Raw genomic sequence first — 11,997 nt, forward strand, 5'->3', positions numbered from 1 at the left:
GACGAGCCAAAGCAAAGACTCACCCCACATCTCGCCGCTCAGCATCCTTCAAGTCGACACTCACCGTCACCGTAGCAACCTTTGCCAAAGCCGACCGCTGACACCATCGTCCCTAACGTCTGCACAACGTGTCGACAGCCATGGTCAATCAATCCTCGCCTTCTCCACCGCCAAGCTCGGCCGCATCGGGCTCAGCGTCCTCAGCACCGCTTTGCACTCTGCGCGTACAGGTGCTCTCGGCCAAAGGACTCGCTGCCAAAGATCGCAACGGCAAGTCAGACCCCTTTGTCACCGTCAGCCTGCCCGGCTCAGCCGCCTCCTCTCGCCATGGTGCTGCTCCGCACAGCCAAACCGCCGTCAAGCAAAAGACGCTCGATCCCACTTGGAAGTCCGAGGAAGCAACCTTCGAGTTCCCCGTCGTTCCAGACTGGTACGGTCCCAACTTCACCGCCGTGGCCAGCGAGCAGATCGACTCGAGCGTGGTGCGAGCTGCCCTTCAGCATGTCGTCGTCGACACCAGCAGTGCTAGCTCAAACCACTTGACACCAGATGCTGCCAACAATGACACAAACGCAAAAACCCGCCCTCGCCTCGGTCTCCGTTCGGCCTCCGCCAGGAAGATCACAGGAACCGCTTCCAAGATTCTCGTCACGCCCGTCAAGCTAGGCGCGGCCGGTGCTCGCGTGGTTGGCAGACAAATGCCACGGCCCATGCGTCTTCGTCGCCGAAATCGGCCTTCATCCTCTTCCCTGCCCGCGGACAGCCTTACCAGCTCAGACACTCTTCTGGTCGACGGCAGCAAACCACCACGTGGATCCATTCAGCTCGACGCTTCCAACGGTATGGTCTCTTCCATCGAATTTGTCATCTGGGACAAGGATCGTTTCTCCGGCGACGACTACATGGGCGAATGCTCGCTTCCCGTTACGTCGTGGTGCAGAGAAGGTCTCGCCGAGTGGTCCAATGCTCAGTCGCTCTGGCTGCCTGTCGAATCGTCGCATCCGCACGCCAAGACTAGCGGTGAGCTGCAGGTCAAGGTCGGCTTTGTTTCCACTTCTGCGTCTCCCTCCGATCCTGCCGCATCCGCTGCGACGCAAGGTCCGCAATCTTGGAGCGTCGACGAAGTCTACAATCGCCTCGTCTTGGCTGCTCTCGGCACGCAAGGCGCGGCAGTACGAGCCGTCCCTGCTTCCCAGTCCGTCGGCACTACTGGCCCCTCAGAAGCCTTTGTCGACGATGGATTGAGCAGCGACAGCGAGGACGATGACGACGACGACACTGCTGATGACGAGGATGACGATGATGGACTGGATACTGCCACCTCCGAAGGCGAACCGAGCGATCTCAACGACGGTCTCGAATTCGACTCGGACGATGAAGATGTCTACAACCAGCATTACGAGACCGTAGCCGGTGCTTCTGGCTCTTCCTCGTCGCAGCCCATGGCAGCATCGACATCTCAGTCAGGAAGCCTGCTCACCCCTCCGCCGCAGCAACAGAAGGGCGGCAAGGTTCGACGCATGTTTCCTCGCAACATTAGTTTCAGGTCGAACAACAACTCCGGCACTGCGACTCCCGTCGACGCCGGATCTACGTCCGACTATGGGCCGTCGAAAGGCACCACTCCCGCCGAAGCAGCTTCCGCCACCGGCGCCAAGCCGCGCATGAGGCGACGACTGCCCGGCGTCAAGCGCCTCAAACAAAATGCAGCTATCCCTCCCTCAGGCGCAGAAGGGGCCAGTGCGACGTCCACAGCACCGCCTCGTCGAGCAAAGCGGCGAGGTCGTGGCGGTCGCAACCGTCGCGGCCGCGAGTACGCCTTCAAAGCAGGTATGGGCATGGACATCATCGGCATCGTCATGATGGAAGTCAAGGGCGCTTCCGACCTGCCTCGATGGTCCAACATGACGCACACCGGCTTCGACATGGACCCCTTCGCCATCATCAGCTTTGGTCAAAAGATCTTCCGCACGCGTGTCGCTCGTCACACGCTCAATCCCGCGTGGAACGAGAAGCTCATCTTCCACGTCCGTCGCCACGAGACCAACTTCCAGGCAAAATTTGCAGTCTACGACTGGGATCGAATGTCGTCCAACGATTACGTCGGTGGTACCCAGCTTTCCATTGCCGATCTGCTCGATGCTGCACCCAAAGCGGATACCGAAACAGGTCTGTACAAGACCGACGACGAGGGCACCCTGGGCTCCATGAAGGAGTTCGTTCTGCCTCTGACTCGAGTCGAGAAGGATGAAGAGGCCAAGTATAAGACCAAACGCCCGACGATGACGATTCAAGCCAAGTTCACGCCTTACGAGGCACTGCGTCAGCGTTTCTGGCAACAGCTGGCTCAGCAGTTCGACACCAACGACAGTGGCACCCTGTCGCGCCTCGAGCTGTCGAGTATGCTCGACAGTCTCGGAAGTACGCTCAGCACCAAGACGCTCGACAGCTTCTTCTTCGAGGTCAGCAAGAACCCGGAGGAAGACGAGCTAACGTTCGAAGAGACAATCGTGGCGCTCGAGAAAGAAGTTCAAAAGCCTTGGGATCTCAAGCGGAAAGCGACACGCGCGTCGAGCTTCACTGACGGTACCCAGACGCCGTCGTTGCTTGGAGGCGTGGGTTACGTCGGAAGCGATACGAATCAGGACATGGACGTCGTGGGTGCTGATGCGCCCGATGCTGGATCCGTTTCCGACACGCTGGACCCAGCACGACCCGTTCCTCCCGGTGAGAGCGGCGTGTCATCAAATGGGAGCGACCGTGCTGCAGCAGATGCCACAACCAATCCTGGCGGCATGGTGCGCACGCTGGGCCGCGACTTTTCGGCACTGTCTTTGACCTCGTCCACCGACTCGTCTTCCAATGCTGGCGGACATTCGTCCAATTCTGCAGCAGACTCGACCACTCGGAACCACAAAACACGAAGCACCTCTGGCTCCAGCTCTGGTATACTCTCGACCTCGCCGTCGCCAACACCTCCCATGATCAAGGTCGAAAGCAGGGAGGGCTCCCCGCCCGACGACGACGACACGGTCGCAGTCGAACACGTCGTGCGCCTTCAATCGTGCCCGCTATGCCACCTGCCTCGCCTTCGCAAGAAGGGCGAGATGGACATCATCACCCACCTTGCTGTCTGTGCCTCGCAGGACTGGCGACGCGTCGAGAGCCTCACGGTACGCAACTACGTCACGGCCACCCAGGCGCAGCGTAAGTGGTACACCAAAGTGGTCAACAAGATCTCGCAGGGCAATTACTCGCTCGGCGCCAACAGCGCCAACATCATCGTGCAGGATCGCACCTCGGGCGAGCTGATGGAGGAGAAGATGCAGATCTACGTGCGTTTGGGCATTCGGCTGCTGTACAAGGGTGCTCGCTCGAGGATGGAGGGAGCGCGGGTAAAGAAGATGCTCAAGAATATGAGCGTCAAGCAGGGTGTCAAGTTTGACAGTCCTGCGAGCGCGCGCGAGATCCCGACATTCATTGCGTTCCACAACCTCAACACGGACGAGATCCGGGATCCGCTTGACAGCTACAAGACGTTCAACGAGTTCTTCTACCGCAAGCTCAAGCCGAATGCGCGGCCCAATGAGGAGCCCGACAACCCTGGTCGACTGGTCAGTGGCGCTGATTGCCGAATGATGGCGTTCGAAACGGTCAACGAAGCGACCAAGTTCTGGATCAAGGGTCGGGACTTCACGGTCGCCCGTCTGCTCGGCGATGCAGCCAAGACGGTGTCCAACATCGATTCGTACCAGAACGGCGGCGCACTCGCCATTTTCCGCCTCGCGCCGCAGGACTACCATCGCTTCCACTGCCCTGCGGACGCCACCGTCGGCAGACCCGTGTGGATCACGGGCCAGTACTACACGGTCAACCCGATGGCCATCCGCTCCGCCATCGACGTGTATGGCGAGAACATCCGCGTCGTCGTGCCCTTCCATTCTGAAGCCTTTGGCACTTTCTATGCGGTGTGCATTGGAGCCATGATGGTCGGCTCGACCGTGCTGACCGTCAAGGAGGGGGACACCGTGAAGCGAGGACAGGAGTTTGGGTTCTTCAAGTTCGGAGGGAGCACCATCGTGCTCGTCTTTGAGGAGGGAAGGGTGACGTGGGATCAGGATCTCGTGGACAACGGACGGGCGGCGATCGAGACGCTGGTGCGCGTGGGGATGGGCATTGGGAGAGCAGGCGGTGCAGAGGCGAAGACCATTGGCTGATTCAGCGAAGACAAACTTAGAGCTGCCGAGACAATTCAGAACTTTGCGCAAAGCATTTGTGGGTGATGACCCATTGCGCTGTGATGATCGTACAGAAGCGGTGCCGAGGGCGAAATGAGACTCGAACGACTTTGACGCGATCGCACTTAGAAGCCTGTGAGAATGAAGGCGATGAGAAGTCAGGGTCAGTCCTCTCTTCCACACCCATCTGCGTCCTTCTCCTCGCCCCTCATCATCTGAGAAGGTGAAACACTTACAGCAATCGCAATCGAACGGACACAAGGGCGTATCGCCTCCCTGACCCAGCTTCAGCTCTTCCGCGGTGAAGATGCGCAGGCCGTCATCGGTGCGCTTCCGTGCGCTGGTGCCGCGGCTGTCGGTGAACTCGTCCAAGTCGTCCGCTGGCGGCTTTCTCGCTGCGGAGCTACTCCTGGAAGTGGACTTTGAGGATGTTGGTGGGGGCGGCTGGGAGATCGTATGTGAGGGTGCGGAGGTGTCGCTGACCACTTCGACAGCTCGCGATTTGGGCTTCTTTGGCTTCGCCTTGCTCGTTGTTTCAGCGTTCGTGCTGGACGTTGCGTCGTCGTGTCGCTTGCGCTTCTTCTCCGGTTGTTCCTCCGCTGGCTGTGAGGCTCCCTCGCCGCTCTTGCTGCTCTTGGCCTTCTTGCCATCACCAGTCTTCCCCTTGCCATCGCTCTTGGACTCTGTCTTCAGCTTGGTCTTGCTCGCCGATGCGGAAGCGCTACCTCCGCCAAAGATGTCGTCAATCTCGCTCGTCGGTGCTGCCGAAGTGGGCTTCTGCTTCTTCGCCATCGTTTTGCGGCTGGGTAAAGCTGTAGATGTCGAAGAACGGTCGTGGTTGATGCGGGTAAGATAGGTCGAGGGACCCAAAAAGTGGGCTTTGCCTCCACACTCGAAGGAAAAGATTCCTCGGATGTCGGACGACCGACCCCGCACCTTCTCGTGCTATCAAGGTGGGATGAGGCTGGGACATCATGCTGAAGCGGGCGTACACGGCTCACGGGACGAACAGATGGAAGGCAGAGGACGTGAACGCTGCGTTGCGTGCTTGCGAACGATGTGTGTGAATGCTGTGTTAGAAAGCTGCGTGGCAATGCGGATGCGTGCTTTATAGTCAAGAAGAAGTCACTTCCTTTGAAACCACGGCCCTTCTCCTTCGTCCAAGTCGTGGAGCCCGAGGTCCTTCTGCCCGAGACGACGTTGGACCACTGGCTCCTTGATCAAGCCTATGACTTGTCTTTTGAGTCATCATCGTCAGCTGCCTCTCCTTCACCCTCCTTCTCGGTCGTGGCCGAGGCCGCCGCCGATTCGACCTCGAACACTCTCGGATTCTTCCCAAGGAACCCCTTCCACTTGTTCCTCGCCATCCCCTCTCTCTGGCTGATCGCCTTGTCCACCAACGCCAGCTCGGCCTCAAAGCTCTTGACCACCTCCTCCTTCCCTTTCTCCCCCTTCATCCCCTCCACCGCCTCTCTGAGCACCCGCTGCGCGGCATACACGTCTCCACCCAACCTCATCGCCTGCGCCTTCCTGTACTTGGCCTTTGCATTGCCCGAATCGCACTTGAGCGCCTTTTCCGCCGTCTGAATCGCCCTCTCGTACTTCTCCTGCTTGAGGAAGCACGCAGCCATGTTAGAGTAGACCATGGAGAGCTCCTTTTCGCTCTGCGCGGCGGGCGTCTCGCCTTCCTCTTCATCCGAGGAGAGGTCGTCGGGCTGACCGTGCCGACCCGAGTTCTCACCCATCAGACCCAGAATACTGCGGTTTTGAAGACCGGACAGGTAGAGCACCGCGTGGTGATACGACGAAAGAGCGGAGGGGATGTCGCCAGCGGTAAAAGCGGCGTTGCCGGCGGATTTGTGCGCAAGGCCCGTGCGGAGCTTGCCTGCCGCTGTGGCTGCAGCTGTCGACGTTGACGAGGTGGAGCTCGATGCTATGTTGGACGCCATCTTGAGCGGGTGGGTGTGGTGCTGTGGTGGTGGGGAGTAGGGGAGAGGCTGCGCGCAAGGTGGGTGTCAAGTGTGGGGAGCCGGCTCGTGCGCCCGCGTGGGATTTTTCGAAGAAGGTTCTGGCATTTCATGCTCCCACCATCTCGAAACTGCGAAAAGCCACTCACGTTCCCCGGGGCACGCCGCACTTCATTTGCGCTGTTCGATCGAATCTGCACTTGCCTGGGCTCGCGATCCAGCATCAAAGACGGCTACACAGCACGATTATCTCGAGTGGGAACCTTATCGACATCTGATATTAAGCAATAGAAGGGTGATGCACGACGTGAACGAGTATTCTATAGATCGGAAGGATTTTGAGGTGTGTCGCCCTCTAACGGTTGCTAAAGTGGAAGATCTTGGTGAAGAGGATGGTGGCGATGCAGTTGAACAGCACGAAGCCGATCAAGATACCAGCGTCCCTGCCGCGCTCGGCGAAGGTGATGCCGAAGGCCGAGTAGAACTGCTCGCCGGTGCGGTAGGTGCAGTACATGCAATCGGTCACCGCATCGGGGTTGGCGAGGTAGCCACCGGCGGCGGTGATGTAGTTGCCCGCCCACTGTGCACACGTCTGACCCGAAGGTGGGGAGAAACGCGAAAACTCGTTGGCCGCGCACTCGACCACCAAGCCCGAGAGCTCGTTCGAGATGAGCGGCGAAATGGTAAAGCGGATCGGGTTGACGTTGTACAGGAACTTGCTGTAGAAGCTTGGCATGGACTGCGGTGGCGAGAGGATACCGCAGGTGAGGTTGAGGATGATCGTCAGGAATGGCACGAACAGCGAAGCGAAGTAGCCACTCTTGGAGAACGAGGCGATCATCGAACCGATCGAAATGGCAAACATCTCGAGGAGGAACGTCATGATCCAGAAGTAGGCCGCGCGGTCCGAAGCAGTGTTGAAGCCGGCAAGGTAGTAGATGAGCACGAAGAAGGCGGTGGCGCAGACGAGCGCGTAGGGGACCTCGGAGATGAGCTGCGTCGCGGCGAACACGGTACCGGCAAACGTCTTGGACGTCTCCTCGCGAATCCAGATCGATCGGGACATGATCCAGAACGGCATGATCTGCGCCATGATGATGGCCGGGATAATGGCCAGCATGAAGATGACGAACAGACGGTACTGGAGCGACGCGACGTTGTTGCCGAGTTGCAGGAAGAGCAGACCGGTGAGCAGAGCAAAGGCGAGGTGCTGGAAGAAGCGCGTGTACTGGTACGAGGGCTGGCGCCACGTGCTCAGCATGGTTCTCTTGAGCACCACCTTGAACTGGTACATCCACGGGGCGGCGTACTCGCCCGAGCCCGAGTGCTTCTCCTCCTTGGGCTTGGCCGCGCCCTCGCGGTTGATCTGCTCGATCATACGCAGGTTGTCCTGGTGGTCGTCCGATTCCAGATACCAGTCGGCCCAGTCGCGGTCGCCGACACGGGGCTGGCTACCGGCTCCGATGGCATCCAGCATGTACTCGGCGGGGTTGACACCGGGCGGGCAGTGAGCGCCACGCTTGCCAAAGTACTCGATGACGTGCTTGCCGTCCTTGCCGATGGGTCCCGAGTAAACCGTCTTTCCACCGCGCTCGAGCAGCAGCAGGCGGTCGAACGTCTCGAAAAGCAGCGCCGAGGGCTGGTGGATGGTGCACAGGATGGTCTGGCCGTTGTCGGCGAGCTTGCGCAGCAGACGGCAGATGGTGAACGCAGACTGGCCGTCGAGACCCGAAGTGGGCTCGTCAAGGAAAAGCAGCATCGAAGGCTTGGCGGCGAGCTCGACACCGATGGTCACCCTCTTGCGGTCACCCACACCGAGACCGAACTGCGGGTAGCCAATGATGGCGTCGGCGATGTCTTGCAGCTCAAGCAGCTCGATGATGTCTTCGACGTACTGGTCCTTTTCGGCCTTGGGGATGTCGTGGCTCTGACGGAGGTAGGCCGAGAAGCGCAGGGCTTCGCGGACACTGCACATGGGCTCGTGAATGTCCTGCTGCTCGGCGTAACCGCACTGGCGCTGGAACGAGACGTCGATGGGCTTACCCTCGATGAGGCGATCACCGCTGATGACACCGATCGTCTTGCGGTCAGCGAGCACGTCGAGAAGCGTCGTCTTACCGGCACCGGAAGATCCCATGAGCGCTGTCATCTGACCGGGCTTGACATAACCAAAGACCTTGTCGAGCAGCTTGCGCTGACCACCCTGGACGGGGACCGTGTACTCGAGGTTAGACCACGTGAACGCCTGACCGTGGACCTCGAGCTTGGCCTCGGTCTTCTCGGTAGCACCCGATCGTCGGTCCTCGAGCTTCTTGTTGAGCTCCGTCTCCTCCTTGTTGGACGGCTTCTTGACCACCATGGCGGACATGAAGGCGCCCTGGTCCATGGTCTCGACCGAGAGGGCGGTGATGGCGATGAAACCGACCAAGAAGGCGATGAGGATGCCGACATCGCGCCAAAGATGGCTCGCCTCGTAGCCGAAGCTGGCAGTGAGATAGTCGATACCGGGGATCTGGTTGGAACCGGGCGTGGCACCGGCAAGCGTGCAGATCTGATTGTCCGTCAGCGCCGTCGGGTAGCCAGGACCGGAGGGGATGATCTGTGCACCCTCGCAGGTGAAGGTGACGCGCTTGAACTCGTTGATCATCAACGCCTCGAAGGCGTAGAAGACTGGGTTGATGTACGAGATCCAGAAGAGCCACCTCCTCATGGCCGCCTGCGGAATCACATAGCCGGCCCAGAGGACGAGCATCGACATGACGATGGCCGCCAGACGCGCCGCCGAGTAGAAGTTGGTGGTGATGGCGCCGAAGAACGAGAAGAGCGCACGGAAGGCGTAGTAGGCAACAATGACGATGAACCAGGCGGTGAAGAAGGCGGCTGCGCTGCGGTCGAGGCCGGCCATGAAGTAGACGATGATGACGAAGAGGGTGGCACGCGGTATACCGAACGGCATGTCGGCGAGGAGCTGGGCGAGCGTCAGGGCCGAGGGACGGTAGAAGGCGAAGCTGGTCTGGCGGGCCAGAATGGGCCTGCCCATCATCTGCGAAGGCAGTTCGGCGAACGCCGTGAGCGAGTTGAAGAGGAGCAGCAAGAAGAGACAACCGCCGCGCGTGAAGACACCGGCCGAGGTGGTGGGAAGGTTGTAGAAGATACCACCGGTGAGGAGAGCGACGACGATGGCGGTGACGTAGGACATGAAGATGTCGAACTTGTCGCCGAGGAGCATCTGCATCTGACGGAGGAAGAGCGCCTGCACCTGGGCGGCGTATGAGACCGAGTACTGCGACTTGCTGCGCACGCCGCGGTGCTTGGACTGGACGACGGCCTCCTTGAACTCCTGCGTGGCCTGGGCGTCAGCGGTGGCGACGGCGTCAAAGGCCTTGCGTTCCTCGACAGCCTGGGTGAAGAAGCGGCTGTTGCGGTAGGCAGCTTCGAGCGCCTCGGGGTTGCTGGGCACGTTGTTCTCGTCACGGCCCTCCTGGAAGATGCGCTCGTACTTGTCGGTGCATCCGGTGATGTAGTCGGCCGAAGTCTGACGAGGACGGTCCGCGAAGCCGAGGTCGATGAAGTACTGCCTCGCCTCGGTCCTGGGGCCAAAGTAGACGCATCGACCGTCATCGATGACGAGCACCTTGTCAAACTGCTCCCAAATACCCTCGGAGGCCTGGTAGAGCGAGATGAACATGGTAGCCTCAAGGATGTCGGTCAAGACACGCATGCTCTTGACGTAGTCGAGCGCGGTACTGGCGTCGAGACCGCGCGTAGAGTTGTCCCACGAGAAGACGCTGGCGCCGGAAGCGAGACCTTCAAGGATCGAGACACGCTTGCGCTCACCACCCGAAACACCGCGCACAGTGGCGCTGCCGACGAGCGTGTGCTTGGTGTGCTCGATGTTGACCATCTTGAGGAAGGTGTCGCGGATCAACTTGCGGTAGGTCTTCTTGGTGTGGTCTGGGAGCATCTTGGCGTGGGCCTTGAGACGAAGGGCAAAGTCGATGGTGCGGGCGACGGTGAGGGTGGCGTGGTGCTGGTCGTCCTCTTCCGAGTAGACGACTTCGCCGAGGTATCGCCTGCCCATCTCCTTTGCGCCGATGCCGCCGTAAAGCACGTCACCCTTGGTGTCAATGAAACCGCTGCGCTTGTTGGCGATGGTCTTGAGGAAGGTGGAGCAACCGGCGTTGGGACGACCGATGACAAGCACCATCTCGCCGGGCTTTGCGCAACCGTTGAAGCCTTGCAAGAGGTCGCGCGTCTTGGACTTGGATGGGTCGAAACCGAAGAGCTTGAGAATGCCGAAGATGGGACCGATGACCTCAAAGAGCGCCATGGAAGGGATGGTGGGCACGTTGAGATCACGCGAGGCGGTGCCGATCACGCGAAGGTCGGACCAGGAGACGCCAAGCTTCTTACGCTTGGTGCCCATCTGGTCGGTCTGCTCCTGGGTGCCGGAAAGCCATTCGCGGAGGTCGAAGGGCTGGTGCTTTTCGAGATCCGAGTCGTTGCCCTTGCCGGAGCTGAGATGGCGTTCGAGCTCGTTGAATTGGCGCTCTGCATCGGCGACATCGACGTGGCGGTCGCTGGAAGCCTCGGCACTGGGCGTCTCGGAGGTGGCAGCGGTGTGATCGTGGGCATGTTGGGGTTCGTCGTCATCGCGACGAGAATGCTGTTGGGCAATGTGGTTGTCAGCACCTTGTGCGTTGCCCAGACCGGTGGGGCCGAGAGCGGCCATGTTGGGCAATCAAAGAGGGGCTAGCTCGCTGTCTGCTTTTGGAGTGTTGTTCGCCTGGCACGATAGCCGGCTGGTATAAAAAGGAAAGGTCGGGTCGCTCGTGCTTGTGGTGTAGAAAGTAGCAAGGAGCGGCGTGGATGGTAGCTGGTGGACAGGAGACCCGTCGTAGAGCGAAGGCGATCTTTGAGTTACAGTAGGACGGAGATAGGCGAGTTGGCGGCACACACGGCGGGGGACTCTATATACTCTGGAATCAGCTCAGCTGGAAAGGATTAGGGTGAAGGCCAGCACCGGAAGATTTCTCAAGATCAGACAGCCGCCCGCGGACACCGAGATGAGCAAACGCGCGGTGCGGCATGGCATGGCCGAACAACAGAAGGAGAGGGGGCAGAGGGAATCGTACGACGAGGGCCGGAACACTGGCGGAATTGGGCGTTTGTGCGAGCCCAAGGGCGAATCAGGTTTACGGCATCAGAACAACAACACTGACCTGAGCTCGCCTCGGCTCGCGTTTGCATGTCCTCAACCCTTGTTGCGACCCTCGAGGCGCTTTTTTCTTGAAGGATCAATCTGACTGGGATAAGGATCAGGTCCACGGCGACCAAGGCCAGGGGTTTGCTTACTCTGCGGCGTCAGCGACGATAGGAGATCAGGATCCGAAGAGGCTATGGCAAGTCCTCGGAGGTGGATGCTGACGGGCCGGGTTTGGACATGATGCCAAGCCCAAGATGGGCAGTCATCAGCCACAAAAGCCATACAGGTACGCGTGCGGCCGTGTGCTGTTTTGGCTGCGAGAGAAGCAAATCTCTCAACAGCGCAGCCCAATGCACAGTGCAGCGCAGGCGATCCTTTGTCTTGACGCTTCCGTCGGGGCCAGCAGCGGCAAAACGTTGCGGCGCTTTTTCAATTTTAAAATGCAATCAAGCCAGTTTGAAACTCGAACGTGTTTTCCGAAGGAAATCAACACGCTCACACCCACCGAGAGCCGACCTTTTGCTGAATTTCCACGGAGAGGAGCCACTTGGAAAAACACGTCATTTTTGTGTTGGCCTTGAAAAAG

General features: G+C 59.6%; 4 protein-coding genes across 4 annotated transcripts; 1 reads left to right on the forward strand and 3 right to left on the reverse strand.

Annotated features, from left to right (window-relative positions):
- Positions 1-140: 140 nt before the first annotated feature.
- On the forward strand, positions 141-4,217 carry PSEUBRA_005072 (Phosphatidylserine decarboxylase-related; the record flags this gene model as incomplete). Its single annotated transcript, XM_016438538.1, has 1 exon — positions 141-4,217. The coding sequence occupies one exon, from the start codon at positions 141-143 to the stop codon at positions 4,215-4,217; it is 4,077 nt and encodes a 1,358-aa protein (XP_016290389.1).
- A 146-nt stretch (positions 4,218-4,363) lies between these two features.
- Positions 4,364-5,030, reverse strand: PSEUBRA_005073 (Protein of unknown function DUF1764, eukaryotic; the record flags this gene model as incomplete). The annotated part of the gene is made up of 2 exons (XM_016438555.2): positions 4,364-4,371; positions 4,475-5,030. 2 exons carry the CDS (start codon positions 5,028-5,030, stop codon positions 4,364-4,366), a joined length of 564 nt encoding a protein of 187 aa, XP_016290390.2.
- A 434-nt stretch (positions 5,031-5,464) lies between these two features.
- On the reverse strand, positions 5,465-6,187 carry PSEUBRA_005074 (Tetratricopeptide repeat; the record flags this gene model as incomplete). Its single annotated transcript, XM_059465531.1, has 1 exon — positions 5,465-6,187. The coding sequence occupies one exon, from the start codon at positions 6,185-6,187 to the stop codon at positions 5,465-5,467; it is 723 nt and encodes a 240-aa protein (XP_059321604.1).
- Positions 6,188-6,560: 373 nt separating this feature from the next.
- Positions 6,561-10,937, reverse strand: PSEUBRA_005075 (ABC transporter-like protein; the record flags this gene model as incomplete). The annotated part of the gene is made up of 1 exon (XM_016438550.1): positions 6,561-10,937. One exon carries the CDS (start codon positions 10,935-10,937, stop codon positions 6,561-6,563), a length of 4,377 nt encoding a protein of 1,458 aa, XP_016290391.1.
- Positions 10,938-11,997: the final 1,060 nt, after the last annotated feature.

Source organism: Kalmanozyma brasiliensis (assembly GCF_000497045.1).
Source record: "Kalmanozyma brasiliensis GHG001 unplaced genomic scaffold PSEUBRA_SCAF5, whole genome shotgun sequence".
Taxonomy (NCBI): Eukaryota; Fungi; Basidiomycota; class Ustilaginomycetes; order Ustilaginales; genus Kalmanozyma; species Kalmanozyma brasiliensis.